This window comes from Mytilus edulis, chromosome 12, assembly GCF_963676685.1.
Source record: "Mytilus edulis chromosome 12, xbMytEdul2.2, whole genome shotgun sequence".
Lineage (NCBI taxonomy): Eukaryota > Metazoa > Mollusca > Bivalvia > Mytilida > Mytilidae > Mytilus > Mytilus edulis.
Window position 1 is genome coordinate 51,400,310 of NC_092355.1, and position 17,681 is coordinate 51,417,990.

At 33.5% G+C, this 17,681-nt stretch overlaps 1 protein-coding gene across 1 annotated transcript; it reads right to left on the bottom strand.

Moving 5' to 3' along the window:
• Positions 1–1,289: 1,289 nt before the first annotated feature.
• On the bottom strand, positions 1,290–3,083 carry LOC139498741 (uncharacterized). Its single transcript, XM_071287278.1, has 2 exons — positions 2,955–3,083; positions 1,290–2,312 (listed from the first exon to the last, which is right to left on the bottom strand). Exons 1-2 carry the CDS (start codon positions 2,990–2,992, stop codon positions 1,739–1,741), a joined length of 612 nt encoding a protein of 203 aa, XP_071143379.1. The 5' UTR covers positions 2,993–3,083; the 3' UTR covers positions 1,290–1,738.
• Positions 3,084–17,681: the final 14,598 nt, after the last annotated feature.

Below are 17,681 nucleotides of genomic sequence, written 5' to 3' on the forward strand. Positions count from 1 at the left end.
CGTTTTTATCGACCTTAGACGTGCATGTATACCACATGTTTAAAGATAGCAATGATCGAAGCAATTTGCCGTCTGAGACTATCTGCCATTAATTTGAATCACATGAGATGTAAAGGTAACGGTAATGAACTAGCAACCCAGCAGCACAAAAACACAATATGATAATTTTGTGTTCTCTCTCTTCTCGAAAACAACAACAAGGTAACAAAGAGTTGATTGCTATGCGATGGTGTAAATCAATGGTCCGTACAGTCAACGAAATGCAACTTTTGACATTGCTGATCTCTATCCCACCATTGATAGGAGAATGCTACACTTCAAAATTGTTCGTTTTGAAAGAGGACATTTTGTATCCGAATGATAATATACTATTAACTTACACACAATTAAGAATGAGGAAATTTGTAACTGGATGATAATAAAATTGAGAATGGAAATAGGGAATGTGCCAAAGAGACAACAACCCGACCATAGAAAAAAAAACAACAGCAGAAGGTCACCAACAGGTCTTCATTGTTATTTTAGCGAGAAATTCCCGCACCCGGAGGCGTCCTTCAGCTGGCCCCTAAACAAATATATGACTAGTTCAGTGATAATGAACGCCATACTAATTTCCAAATTGTCATGATTGTACACAAGAAACTAAAATTAAAATAATACAAGACTAACAAAGGCCAGAGGCTCCTGACTTGGGACAGGCGCAAAATGCGGCGGGGTTAAACATTTTTGTGATCTCAACCCTCCCCCTATACCTCTAGCCAATGTAGAAAAGTAAACGCATAATAATACGCACATTAAAATTCAGTCCAAGAGAAGTCCGAGTCTGATGTCAGAAGATGTAACCAAAGAAAATAAACAAAATGACAATAATACATAAATAACAACAGACTACTAGCAGTTAACTGACATGCCAGCTCCAGACTTCAATTAAACTGACTGAAAGATTATGATTTCATCATATGAACATCAGGCACAATCCTTCCCATTAGGGGTTTAGTATCATACCATCATAACATATATGAGAAGAACATAACCCGTGTCATGCCAACATGCCAATACACTCTTATTGTACACAAAATTAAGAAAGAGATGTTTTGTCTCTGAATGACAGTATACTCTAAACGTACACCAAAGCAAATATGTACTTGAGGCTGCTTTCAACTCTTTGGTCGGGATACTTTCTCTTTTAACACATTCCCCGTTTCCTTTCTCTTTTCTATTTAAGATTGCTCATTAACTGCTCATCTTGTGTGTGCATCATGTGACATATATAAACTCAAACAAATAAACATATTTATATATAAATTTATTTCGATGGAACAATAAATTGAGATCGAAGGAAATATCAAATAAAATGTCAAAATGGCCATTTATAAATTAAGGAACACAACCTTCGGTGGTTTAAATCGTATGTTTTGATCCCGGTGACAATGAACTACGACGTCATGTAAGTTTAATGATCTTATACAGTGTTTATTCAAACATGATCTGTTTTGCCGACCTCTGAGATATTAAAAGTTCGCTCACATATCAGTTCAATAGGCTACGGATAATACAGTCAGTACTAACAATTAAATGTTCAAATGTCTAATTGTTACGTCATACAAATGTTGCATGTTTTTCGGTTTCACCGCATCGTCCGTTTTAACAATGCCATTTGTTTCACGCCAGATAATGTCTGAAGACTTTAGATTTTTCAAACTTCGTGGGATGAAGTTCTCAAAAATGTTACTTTTCATCAGCTTCCTTCAATAGGTTTCAAATACTTTATAAATATGATAGAACTCACTATCTGTCCATTTTGTAATTTCCCGCCAACCGGTAGAATACCGACTTTCTGGAATCCCCCTATTTTTTCAATAATCCTCAACATGCCCTTGTTACTTGAAAACGTATCGATGTACATCCCAAAATATCCCAGACAAGTTGCAAATTTGACAGCTGTACTCAGAGCAAATTCTCCCAAGTATTGTTTCCTTTCGGTTCGCTTGACAATTACAAATGGGTCTGCCATAGCACCGTGTCCTCTATAAAATTTGCTAACTGCAATAATAAATCCAGCCAAAAGGAGTCCCGATTCTTTACATGTGATTGCAAAGCAGTCACTGTCTTTGATTTCCATTCGGAACTCTTCTTTTGATTCGAATTCATCTATGCCATAGCCTTCGCCACATTGAGCTGCTTCTTGAATCATGCAGTAGGTTTCGGATATTTGGGTTTCCGTCATGTAGTTAACAATTATTGACCGTCCATTTTTCAACTGTGCTACCATAGGAATTTGTGGAATTTTGCCATCAAATACATTTTTTATCCTGCAAGTATAAAAAAGAGAAAACATTAAGCATGTATTATTGACAAATAGTTTTTATCATCATGATCATGTAAATAATTATCAGAATTAATATGCACGGTCAGATTCGTACATGTACACCTTCTTGGCTTGACTTGATTTGTATGCATAACCCTGTACCACCAAGTTTTATTTTTGTTGTAAACAATTATTGTTGATCAACAATTGTTATATAAAAATAAATATTAAATCAACACCGGATATTTTCAACCGCAACTATTTTTGCAGTCACACGTGTAGGCATCGAGAGTCAGAAAATGATAAAAGTGTGTGTTTTAATCGATTGAAATTGAAAATGTATTAATGCAGTATATATTACAAAAACAAAAAACTGACACGAGTTAATAGATATAAATAAAAAGGTGGTCAAACCCCAGACCTCCCCCCTTTTCTGAATCAGCCGCTACGCACTATGCATCTGAGCTATGCATATAGCATACAATAATTAGACAAGAATAAACTTATAGAATAGTTAACAGAATACAACATGTACAAACATAAATAATGTAATGGTAAATAATAATCAATTTCTAAAAGAAATTATAACCGTTTATTGCCACAAAAACATATGTAAATAATCATCAATAAAATACGAAATACTTACAGTTCCATTTCACAATAAGCCAAATCCAAGCAAGGCATTTTCTCTACACAGATACAGTGATGTATCTTATTACAGCCGGCAAGTAAATGAATAAGACGACTGTCAGAAGGATCAAAACACACTGGTAGCTTGATTAAAGCAAAGCTGTTTATATTTCAACCGACCGCTGTTGATTGACGGAGATTACCGAGAAGTACCGGAATCTAAAATTAGAAGTCAAGGTCGTTAGCTCATGTGTAAACTATTGATTTTCAACAGTTCGCCGCACTATAGGTAAACAATAACATATAGTTAAAGGTACTAAAATGTGTTTGGTATGATAGGAGTACGCTGTCAACAACCAATGTAACATGCTTTGTTTATAATATTTGTATGACTCATAAACAAATTTAGTATAGGTATAATAAGTCAATAACTCATACCGGAGTGGTGATATTCTTTAATCGGAAGTACTTTCACATATATGTTAATACTAAAATAAATTTTATAAATGGACACACATGTCATGTTTTGTTTGTGATTCATAACATTTTAGTACTTATTTTGTTATATATCTATATATACGAAAAAGTTTTAAATCGGCCAGTACAATTGTCCTTAAAGTTTGACCATTTTACAAAAACAGGATATGAGCTATATCGGGGTATCATGCAGAATGGATTAACTGATTTGTGTTACTTGTTATTGTAACAAACATGCAGAAAATTGTATAATGGGGTGGAAAAGAGGGACGAAAGATACCAAAGGGACAGTCAAACTCATAAATCTAAAACAAACTGACAACGCCATGGCTAAAAATAAAAAAGACAAACAGAAAAACAATAGCACACACGACACAACATAGAAAACTAAAGAATAAACAACACGAACCCCACCAAAAACTAGGGGTGATCTCAGGTGCTCCGGAAGGGTAAGCAGATCCTGCTCCACATGTGGCACCCGTCGTGTTGCTTATGTGATTACAAATCCGGTAAATAGTCTAATTCGGTAGGTCACATTCATGAAAGGGAAGGGGATTGTAGTTACGACGTAAGGAACATATCCGATATCATTTGTGAAACGGTTATTCCAGAACGGTCAACCAACTCGTGATGGCGTCCGTAAAATTTACGAAGGGATGATTTCAACTTCACCATTTGGAACTCTTGGTTTAATAGCTTCCTTGTGAGCAGTAACCCTCTATCAAGAAAATCATGATAGGAAATGCAAGCACGGGAATATCGTATCAATTGGGAGATATATACTCCGTATGCAGTTGCTGCTGGAATGTTGCTACTTAGAAATGGAAAGTTCACAATTGGAAAGCTGAAATCATCTCTTTTGTCGTAAAGTTTTGTTTTCAACCGACCCTCATTGTCAATTTCTAGATGTAAGTCAAGATATGAAGCCGACTTAACTGTATCTGTAGTATCCTTTATCTCCAATTCGATGGGATAGATGCGTTCCACATAGTCACCAAATTTTGAATGGTTTAGTGAAAGAACGTCATCTATATAGCGGAAAGTAGAGTTAAAGGATATTGCTAACTTCTTATCTTTCTTCCTAAGAAGTTCCTGCATGAAGTCAGCCTCATAATAATAAAGAAACAAGTCGGCAAGTAGAGGGGCACAGTTTGTTCCCATTGGGATGCCGACAGTCTGTTGAAAAACACGTCCTCCGAACGTTACAAATATGTTGTCAATCAAGAAATCAAGCATCTTGATAATATCGGTTTCAGAGAATTTTTTGTTTGAATCAGAGTGATTCTTTACAAAGTATGATTTATCCCTCCCTAAGACAAGATACTTGTATCTACGTTGGCCATTCTTTTTTATGAAGCAAAGTAATACCAACTCTTTCAATTTGTCTTTTAGTTTGGAATGTGGAATACTTGTGTACAGAGTAGAAAAGTCAAATGTTTTAATACTGTTACAAGATGAAAGAGAGTTAGATTGTATGTACTCTAAAAGATCTTTGGAATTTTTAAGTATCCACATCTGATTCACGCCACCTCTAGAACTTAGTCATGTTATAAATGCTAAAAAAAAACCACACACACAAAAAAAACCAAAAAGCCAAAGAAAAAAAAGAATCATGATAGTTCATCAATTAAATACGGAAAACTTGTACAATACAAAACTTTTTACCGAATTTGTACAAACAAAAATGAACTATTTGTTACTGAACGTGACATGTTCATGCATCAATCAATCAATAAACTTGAAGTATTAATTGATTATAAATCGGTAAAAGTAGAAAACATAAATTATTTATAATATTTTATACTCAAAAGTAAATTTACGATGAAATAAATCCCAATTTGAATTAAATTTGTAATGTTCATACATGTATTTGATCGTCTTCGTTCGCATAATACAATTTATTACTGTCATACCATAGATGTAATACCCATGTTAAAATCAATCGGGTCCAGGACCAATCCAGTATATCTTATCATAATCCTTCGTTTTTAATTCAATTTTCTATGTGCATACATTTAGAGTAATTAAGAGTTGGTAAACTCAGTGGTTGATTCTATGATTGTATGATAAATATCTCCGGTTATGGAATACATTCTTCTGCATTTATTTCCATATTTTTCTAGAAATTTACAATTGCATGTTTGTAGTATAATTCTTGTGTGTGTACTAAAAAAGGGTGTTTCGATTATGGTCATGTAGACCTAGGCTTATCCTGATCAGGTATCCCTAGCCTATATGTTTCCTCCTTTGTAATATGTAGAATACTAGTAGATCTAATTCAATTTTCTTATGGGTATTACATCTATGGTCATACATATCTTTTTGAGTTAAACGTATTTAACCAACTTTTGTCTTTATCGTAAATGAACATGAGTTAATAGCGCTGTTTGTTTCTAACTCTCACCATTGCTTATTGAATAATTTCAGAATCATAATTATGCATGTCTCCGGAAATGATTTTCAAGCAAGTAAAGCAGTCTCGAACGTTAATGCAGTGACGTTGTATTATAGCAGTCTCGAACGTTAATGCAGTGACGTTGTATAGCAGAACATGCTTATTGCATAATTTGTTTGTCAACAAGTATTAATTTTAGACCGCCTAGCTATTTTTATCCTGTTCTATATATTCATTGCTACTCTTTTCATTCATTCTGGATCCTACGATGTAATAGATAATAATACTACCATCAACAATGGGGACAATGATAGTAAACCAATTATGACGTCAGAATCGTATTACGAGTCTTAATTGAGCGTGATAATAACATGATACTTCTAATTGAAAGCTGCTATTCCCAATATTAGTTAATTGCATTGTAGTTTATCTGAGTTATTCTTGATGCAGGAAGATTACAGAATGTTCAAAATGTATCATTCGTTCGGTAGTTGGTGTTTTTGTACTGACATGACTAACATGCATAATAAATACAGAAAAAGTAAATTAACAAAAACACCGAACTGAAACGAATATTCAAATCGGAAAGTCCTTTAACAAATGGTAATATCAAAAGCTCAAGCACATTAAATGTATGGAAAACAACTGTCACATTCCTGACTTCGTACAGGCATTTTCTTGGAGAAAAATGGTGGATTAATTAGATATAGGAAGATGTGGTATGAGTGCCAATGGGGCAACTCTCCATGCATCCAAATAAAAATCTATAAACGTAAACCATTATAGGTCATGAAGCACCTAAAGTTTTTAGTATCTATGCATTTTTAGCTTTTGAATGTTTAAGTATGAGCGTTCCTAAGGAGAATGAATTCAGAAAAAGCACTTTCGACTAACGAAAATTTTAATGTAATGTGTACTTTTCATACGAATCAGATATAGTCAGCATTCACAACAGTCGGCAAGTCTTAAAAGAGGCACAGCAAATGGTCAATATCTGAAAAAGTGTTAAAATTTGTGCAATGCGCAAATCATTTATAGATGTTAATATGATATTTACGCCAAATTTAGCAAACATGGTTTTGTCCTATTCTTGTCGCGATGAATCGTTTCTTGTATGACGAAATTTAAAAGCATACATCTTGTTGGATTAAGATTTCAATAAACTAGATATGAAACTTTTAAAACAAGACAAATAAAGAAGTGTACTAGGATCTATGGAAAAAAAACTGCCTATGCCTACATGAGATGCAGATTCATGATATTGAAGGAAAAATGATGAGGGGGGGGGGGGGGGAACTATGCAGCGTTTGGAGATGGACATGTCAAAATTTTACAGCCATATATGAACCTTTTAAAGAATGGAAGGACCCCCTGCTCCCTAAATTCATCTTTATACAATATATACGATCAAATAAATGCAGTCGTAAGATAAACAATTAGTTACCCTAAAGAACCAGGACTATTTCATTCATATATAGTAACTTAATTGTTAGCTTATAGAGTTACATTGCTTTGTGACAATTTATCGAAAGCTAAACACCGAGACCATACATGTATGTGTTCCATAAAAAGATGAAAAGCTTAGCTATTTTATACTTCGTCAGCCAATTTTATTGCAAGCTTTCATAAAGATAAAACCATTTGTTTGTGTAAATTTTAATTGTTTAATTTTGTTCGTTTAGTTGTACTATTGACATTAATGTTTAAAGTGAAGTGGCTTATCGGCCGAACATGCCGGGTGTGAATGTATTAGAAAATATTGATAATGTATTATAACCTATTTGTTAAAACACAGGTCACTATAACAAATATGTTATTCGTTAGTTAATCTAGAGATATTACAACAATATTTATTTTATTAAAGTGCTTATCGATATCTTGAACTCTAAAAGGAAATTTGAAATATAACGTCATTGATTGTACTAGCTACCTTAGAAAAGTTGAAATATGAGCAAATACTATGCTGTCAGGTGACAAGAGCAATTATTGATTTCATTTTGTATTATTTCTTTCGGATATACAAATAAATAGCACATTTAACATGGGTAGCTACATTACAATATATTGGTAATGAAATTTAATTCCACTTTTATTCACCCGATCGATATTTGTGACGTCAATATTGAGTTTGGAAAATATCAAAACAACGCCTTTTCAATTTTGAAGGACGACCAGTAGTTTAGAAGATACAACTTTTAAACAAACACTTGAAGTCGCGTGTAATCTTCTCGTTGAAGGACAAGTTAATAAGTTTGTAAAGCCATTGAAGTATTAGCGATAAAGCCATTGAAGTATTAGCGATAATGTAGATTGACCATTTAAGGAAACGATTTCTAAAGATTTTTGTTTACTCTATTGATCTGTTTATTCGGCGGTTACTTTCTTCTTAAAACGCAGAATTAAAAAATAAATAAAAAACAACTACAAAACGAACATACATCTTTGTACCTAGATAACCAACCTCAAGAGCAAACACAAAAAAGACAGTTGCTGGACTTCTCAACACAAACACTTTTATAATTATTATGGTAAATCTTTCAAAATTTAAGTTTGTTTTGATTATAAGCCACCAACTTAATCACATATTTATGAATAACCTCATACTGATGCTAGAACCACAGCACACACGTATGAAGATATGATACTATCCACTGTTGTAAAGATTGAAACTCATTCTGAAAATGCAGGGGAGATTGATTCTCACTTTTTATCAGGCTACAAATCAACTTTATTATAAAAACAAAGATTCGGAATATACTATATGTAAAATCGGAACTCAAATGTCAGACCAAAAATAATGACAAAAAATTATCAAATTTGGCGGGAAGACAAACAACAATCTACAAAATACTACATACCATATATAGATAACTGAAAATGTAGCAACACAAACAGCCCCCAAATCCTGGGTTTGATATCAATAAGTTGATAAATTATAAAATATACCACAATCCTTAAAACAAGATTGCTGTCTTCCGTAAGGTTTTCGTTGTTGCGATTACCATATACATGTATAAGACCAAGAGAGGTAAGTACAACATGTATAATATAAAAAAATAGAGAATGGAAATGGGGAATGTGTCAAAGAGACAACAACCCGATCAAAGAGTTAAAACAGCAGAAGGACTACAATGTGTGTCTTCAACACAGCGAGAGGCGGACTTAGATTTTCAGTTCTTGTCTTTGTCAATTATATATTAGAAGTCGTGCTGACCCTATTTAAAGTACAATAATAAAATTTGGTTACTTTGTTTGTTATTGAAGTGATCATATTAACCTGAAAAAATGTACTTCTCAAGAAATCAGTCACGAACAATTTATTTACAAGTGCTTAATAATTTCTTATCTGAAAAGAATCTTTGGCATCATCAATTGTCTGTACAAAGCAAACATGAAATGACCTCTGTGGGCAGCGGTCAATACATAATGACGTCAGAAACATGATTCATGTATTAACTAGATTAATTAGCAATATAAAAATATATCAGTCGACAAATGAAGTGTGTTTGAATCTTCCGAAGCCAAACCTTTAACATCTATAACAGTGTCACACAGGGAAAAAATGTTTAAAGAATAATTTATAATTTTTTCAACGACACCGATCAAAGATAAAATAAAGGAACAAGATGAAATGAAATTGTGTCGACAGATATTATATGACCTTCATCAGTGTCAGTCCATTTATGCATGTTCTTTGTGTTTTTAAAGCCCACTTCAGATAATCTTGTTCTTTATCTAATTTCTCTTTCAATTTTGACAAATCTCGCTTATTTGTTTTGCGCGACTTTGCTGTGTGAAAACTGCGCAAAAAATATTTTCGCTTTGTACACGTTATAACCTGTTATATTTTTTTTTGTATTTGTTTGGAAGAAAATATAATGTCCATTATTTTGTTTTGTGCACGATTACTTCTATGAGATATCAACTGTCCGGAAAATAAAAAATATTCCTACCACCCCTTGCCATAGTGCCCTTAAAAATTTGTTCCAGAAAAATGTATTGTAATTGTACATGCATATTGATTTGTTTTACAAACTTCAATCTGCTGTCTCAGTTTTTTTTAAGTTCTTTTTTTTCGATTGATTGATTGATTGTAGGTTGCTTAACGTCTAGTGGCAAATATTTCATGCATATTCAGGAGGAGAACAAGTTCACAATTAATACAATATGTAGGTCTTGCCATAATAGAGGCCATAAGGAATGATGGTCGGGGAAATTTCGACTGCCACTGGAAAATGAGGGAATATTGGATAGGGACAGAAATTTGGCCTTACAACAGGCCACCTACGGGCCCTCAAAGAGTTCTTTTTTCGAAGCCAAAGATTTTGTGCAACTGTATTAATTTTATGTTCAGTAAAGTCTATTTTCTAATAAAACATTTTTCTTTTTTTCAATATTAAAATTGATAAATAAAGTAAGAAAGACCTTCTGCGTTGACAAACATGTTAGAATGACATGGTAAACAGTTTGTATTTAATATTTGATTAGGTTTGGGTATACCCTTGTCGGCAAACAATATTGACGTCATTATGCAGATTGTCAATTCTGTCAAATTTATTTTGTTATGTATAATTATCTAAATTATTAACACAAGATCACAACAAGATCAAATAGTAGCTTTGTTAAAAACTTAATTATCCACAATTATTGATATGAACAAAAATTAATCAAATGTATCAATAACGTGTAATTATTAGAAGAAAAACTTAGTGTGTTACTAATATGTTACTAATTTGTTTTTCAAATTAAAATTTTGATAACATGTTTTGCTAAAAAAAAAAATTGTACTATTTGATAGTTTTTTAATGGTTTATTCCTTACATTAAAATAATGTTAAATGAAAGAGTTTTAATATGATTGCAATGGCCATGCAGTCGGATAACTCACAAGTTGGGATTCACAAGAGACCAAAGGATGATAAGATGTTAACAAAACAACAATTGTTTGACGCACGGCCGTCAATAATGAGCAAATACCATATACATAATCTTTTTATTTAGTTGTCATTTGGATTATGTTGGACAAATATCAATGATGCCACAACGTAACAACCCCAAATTGTAATATTTGTGCATGGCATTATATCAGAAAAAACTAAGGCCAACAATGGTTCTAAAACGCAACTCGGAAATTCAAAACCTGAAGGTGGGCTTTAGCTAGACGTATGCTAGTTACATGTTAAACGTGGATACACACATATTTGTATTTATTTTACGTGTTCTTCCTTTAAGTTAGTATGATTTAAGTCCATTTTATGAATTCAAACTAGTTCAGCTTGTAGAATACAGAAAGCATCCACAGCAACAACAAAAAAAGCAAGAAAGAAGATACCCGATCGGAATTCTACGACAGATTCCGTGAACCTAGATCTGCCCGGTGAAAAAACGAGAGGATACAAAGCATAATATTAACGAAAACCCTTAGTTGAAAGATAATGACAGCACAATGAATCATAGGAAAATAATAATAAAAAAAAAAACAACAACACAACAACAAAAAAAAAAAATAAAAAAAAAAAAACTTCACTTCACAAACAACTTACATATAAGAGAACTTTCAACCATTGTGATCATGCAGCAACTCGTGCCACATACATAACCGTGGATGAACTCAATTGATCGACATTACTGTATTCATCTTATTACACGTGAATCTCCTAATCGTTCAGGGAAAAGAAATTTATCAAATGTAACGGAAATTAAAATTTACAAACGATAGGACATATTTGAAATCGTCCAAATACATACATGATCATACATAAACACTACAAACTTTAAGACATAACCATTACGATATTAAAGTAACTGGAAACAACAACCGACGAGGTTCCGGACATTGACGTATTTCAGATACATAGAAAAACGATAAACTTAGTTGTTGTTTATCTATATTATTGGTTTTAACCAACCATACATTTTATTATGCACTTCTATTGCTCATTAAAGCTTAATTAAAAGGACATTAATTGACGTTGGTCACGTGTGATCGACGAACAAATAGAAGATTGCCCGAAAAACATGACCAAATACAATGACAACTCTGTGACCAAACATGGACAGAAGGACAGACAACACCGTGGCTAAACATATGGGTATAAGACAGACATTACCCTTGCCAAAACATCCTTAGAAGAACAGACATCTCCGTGGCCGACACTTGGACAAAGGACACACATCATCATGCCTAAAACATTGACGGAAAGACAGACATCACCGTGGCTAAAACATGGGTAGAAGACAGACATTACTCTTGCTATACATTGACAGAAGGACAGACATCCCCGTGGTCAAAACATTGACACGACAGAAAGTGACTAAAACATGGAAAGAAGGATAGGAGATTGACCCAAAACAGGGATGAATTTTTGACAACACTGTGACCAAAAACAGGGACAGAATGATAGACATTACCCTGGTAAAACATAGATAGAATAACAGACATTACCCTTGCCAAAACATCGACAGAAGAACAGACATCACCGTGGCCGACACTTGGACAAAAGGACACACAATATCATGCCTAAGACATCACCGTGGCTAAAATATAGACAGAAGGACAGACATCAGCGTGGCTAAAAATGTACATGCAGAAGGAAAGACAGCAACGTGGCTAAAACGTTCACAGTAGGACAGACATCACCGTGGCTAAAACATGAACAGAGGGACAGATATTACCGTGACTAAAAGGATAGAAGGACAGACATCCCTGTGGTCACAACATGGACAGCAACACAGACATTATCCTGGCTAAAATATTGACAGAAGAACAGACATCACCGTGGAAAAGAAATGAATAGAAGGACAGACATGTCCATGGTTAAATTATAGACAGAAGGACCGACATCACCGTGGCGAAAACATTGACAGAAGGACAGAACAGTCCTTGGCGGAAACTTAGACGGACGAACTAGCATTAACGTGTCAACATTGAAATATTGACAGACAACACTAGCCAAAATCACACATTTTTGTGTATTTTATTCTTATTTTTTGCTGTGCCTGTATTGATTTTGAGTCATGTATGGATATCCCCATGTCGTTTGTTTTTTTCTATTACGAATATACAAACATCAATGTGACGAAAGGGTGACAAGACGGACATGCACGTGATTGATAAATCAACAGAAAGTCGGGGGAAACCACGAAAAAACATGTACAGAAAGGATCAGAAAAACAGTTGGGATTACGTACGACTGAAGCGTAATCATCCTGCCCTCGCTCCAAGCATGGAATCATTCGTGTTGGACATGTATTAAAAACCATAATATGGTGGTAATCTGCATTTGATGATTATCATGATAATGTAAATGAATTTATTAGATTACTCATGTGAAGAAATCGTAATTTCGTAATGTTATTGTCTATTTTACTAAATTTTAATTTACAGAGTACACATGTATATATAAATATTTACTACAAGGAAACATGATCAATACTTTACTGACGTAATCTTTTATCTCATTGGTAATACAATATTAGCAAATCAATTTACCAGGTGTCAATTAAACAATCAATATAAAAAGTTCTAATGATTTTCTAGTGCAGGCCAATTCGTAATCGGGAAAATGTATACTAATTTTGACGCATTTGTTTTGAAAAATACATCGCATATTATTCGCTGCTCTACATTATAATTAAAGCATAGTTTTCTGTCTTTGTCGTTAATTTTTATGCAGTTTTTCACATTATGTCATGTCGAAACCTTTTATATATATATATATATATATATAAGAAGATGCATGGGGTACATGAACGCATGGCGGATCCAGGGGGGGGGGGGGGAGGCGGTTCCGGGGGTTGGAACCCCCCCTTTTTTTGGGCCGATCAATGCATTTGAATGTGAGCATATAGTTGGAACCCCCACTTTACTCTGGGTTCGGAACCCTCCTTTTTAAAATGGCTGGATCAAACACGGATGCTTGGCTCACACCGAATAACAAGCTGTAAAGGGCCTAAAATATTACTAGTGTAAAACCATTCAAATAGGAAAATTAACGATATAATCTATATAAAAACGAGGAACGAGAATCACATTTGAACCACATCAACAAACGTTAACCACTGAACAACAGATTAATGAATTGGGAAAGGTTCAGCGGGTTTAAACGTTTTGACAGGCGCCAATCTCCACCCAAACCTGAAGTAATAATGTACATGTAACATCACAACATAGAAAGACACAAATGGTATGGGTTTACTCATTATTGAAGACCGGCCTATCATGATGGTTGCTTCCGTCTATTCCATGTACTGGACAGGTGTATAGTGGTCTCATGTCAACTTCGTACTTTATTTGACCTTTTTAACTTTTTTGGATCGAACGTCACTGATGAGTCTTTTGTAGACGAAACGCGGGTCTGTAGGCGTATATACAAAATTTGGTCCTGGTATCTGTGATGAGTTTATTTTCAAATGATTTTCTTATATAATTTTTTTTTCATTTACATATTCAAAATTGTTTCAGTAGAATATTATGCCAAAACCACATAAAACTATAATTGTTTTATTTTTTGACATTCCGCCTATCAGTTATAAAATTATTCCTCAACGTGGTTATTATTTTCATACAATAATCCTTGGTTCCTCGGTGCCATTTATTTGTTTCTTTATATATCAAAAGCAAACAAAATGTAACTTCTTCTTCTTCTTCTTGTTTGTATAAGCTTCCTATGGACAGGAACACCTCTAATAATATTAGAGTATATATAAGGGTAATTTTGTGGATAATTTTTTATTTGTTTTTTTATGACTATGTACAGCGCACTATGTGTATGGTTGTTAATATATGTACGTTTTTTTTGTTGTTGTGACTTTTATTGTAACTTGAATTATTGGCATATAATATCTTTATTGTAGTAACACGGAAACGTATTAAGGACATACATGTAGTTAAAATCAATTTGACATTGACTTTTTTCAAAGTCAAAATTTGACATTTAAAATCTTAAAATTTCACAAACTTGAAATATTTACTTCGTACTTTAACTTAAAACTAGGACTTTTAAAAGGCAATATTTCGAGATTTTAAAAGTTAAAACTTAAATGTAAAGTCAAAATATCGAGATAAGAAAAGTTGATTTTCAAGTCTTAAGTTGAAATTTTAAGATTTTGAAAGTCTTTTAATTAGTGTCATTAAGAAATATGAAAATACATAATTTTACAGTCTTTAAAGGAGAGGCACCAATCTCCGTCATCGTTTATAGAGCAACACAGAGCAAGTTCGTTGGACAATCTTGATTACAGGCAATATGCCGTTTAAATACCTCTTGCTATATCAATAATTGGTATAAGTTTCGCGCTTCATTGAAGAACTATTGGTGACCTTCTGTTGTTGTCGGTTTCCCCATTTACATTCTCAATTTTACATATAGATAAAAATATGTGGTATGGTAGCCACGGAGATTACTCTTAATCTAAGTCACAATTTGCAAAAGTAAACCATTATAGGTTTGCTCACTACAAACATGAAAGCCGACAGTCTCATCTACGTAAAAATGAGAAAACGAGAAACACTAGTCGTACGAACTACACCAGCAAACAACAACCACTGAACATCATGACTTACGACAGGTTCAAACAAATGCAGCGGTTTTAAACGTTTCAATAGGTACCAATAGTGTAAGAACACAACATAGTAAACGAAACAACATAATGACAAAAAATACCTCATCCCCATCTTTTTATGAAACCCATGTAAGAAAAAAAAGGACAACTGGACCTAAACATGGTGATTAACTTGTTAAAAACAATACGCTTTTCAGCGTCTGAGTTCATTAAAAGAACAACAACTACGTGGATGTGGTAGAGAGCACCTTTTGTTTAATTGTACTTGGTTAATGATAAATACATTATCTTACTAAAACATGTTTTATTTGACTGCATGGCTATGTTTATTGACAAGGAAGATAGCAAGACATTTACCTAGATGTTGATTTGAAAATGTATTGTCGGTACAAATAATGAACGTAAGCTTCGATGTAAAAAGGGGAAAGACTTTAAAACGTAATAACCAGTTTATCTTACTAATAAAATTGAGAATGGAAATGGGGAATGTGTCAAAGAGACAACAACCCGACCATAGAAAAAAAGACAACAGCAGAAGGTCACAAACAGGTCTTCAATGCTGCGAAGAATTCCCGCATCCGGAGGCGTCCTTCAGCTGGCCCCTGAACAATATATACTAGTTCAGTGATAATGAAACATGTTTAATTTATTTGACTGCATGGCTATGTTTATTGACAAGGAAGATAGCAAGAAATTTACCTAGATGTTGATTTGAAAATGTATTGTCGGTACAAATAATGAACGTAAGCTTCGATGTAAAAAGGGGAAAGACTTTAAAACGTAATAACCAGTTTATCTTACTAATAAAATTGAGAGTGGAAATAGGGAATGTGTCAAAAAGACAACAACCCGACCACAGAAGAAAAGACAACAGCAGAAGGTCACCAACAGGTCTTCAATGCAGCGAAGAATTCCCGCACCCGGAGGCGTCCTTCAGCTGGCCCCTTAACAATATATACTAGTTCAGTGATAATGAAACATGTTAAATTTATTTGACTGCATGGCTATGTTTATTGACAAGGAAGATAGCAAGACATTATATAGAGGGTGATTTAAAAATGTGTTGTCGGTACAAATAATGAACGTAGGCTTTCAAGTGAAAATGGGAAGGACTTTAAAACATAATAACCAGTTTTTGATTACTAATAGTCGAAGAAAACGAAATTCAATACGATGTTTTATGTCGTATCAAACTATTAGTGACTTTTCCAATCGCGTTTAAACAGGGAATCCTACTTTTAACTTTTAGACAACTGTATTCCTTGGTTAGAATAAATGTTTAAGTTTAAAACATAGTATTTGTAAAAGATTCAAAGAAGTGGGTGCAATAGTTGTACTTGAACCGTACCAATGTTGACGGCACCATCAGCAAAACTATATGTCTTAAACGATTTAAACAATGTAAAAATGTAGGAACACATTACATTGTATATCTAAATCACTTAAATGTAACTTGTACATATAATACATTGAAACTTTACGGTAAAAATAAAAACAAATACAACTGCTCAGACAAAACTTTGTACAAATAATTTTATTCGACATTAATTTCACCTGTAGTGATTCATAATCTATCATAAACCGTATTTACTCATTGATGCAAACTTTTGTCTTTTTCTCATTGATCTTATTTTGTGTGTTACATTAATGTACTGAAGCCGTCGACATAACTAAAGTAATTTACAACTACTAATTGGTCGATTGTTGGTTGCTTAACGTCCAGTGGCAAATATTCCAGGAACTCGTTGTTCAGTAGTTGTCGTGTGTTATTTTTAAGGGCCCTTTGTAGCTTGCTGTTCATAGAGAGCAAATGATTCGATCCGTATTGAAGGTCGTACTTTGACCTATAATGGTGTACTTTTTACAAATTGTGACTTGGATGGAGAGCTGTCTCGTTTGCACTCATACCACATCTTCTAATATATATGTTCAAGACGATACTGCTATTGACAATCTACCGAAACCGATGTTAAAATGTTTGATATAAATGTAATTTCCATCGATTTCATTTCCTTTTTAACTCGTCGTTAATCGATGTAGATAGGCAAAATTTTGATTTTCAATATTATTTCATAAATGCATATATTTGCCTTTCGCTTTATATCGTTATTTTTTTTCTTTTTTCCCCGGGACATTCGATTGATGATGCTATTATAATCCATATCATTCTCGCTTCTTATTGTTTCTAAGATAATTAATTAAACAAAGTAGCAGCGAAAATGGAAAGCTTAATAAATTAAGTTCTATTTTAGAATATTTAGTTCCGGTTTTGATAGTTACATTGACGTAAGCTGTAACAAACTATGAA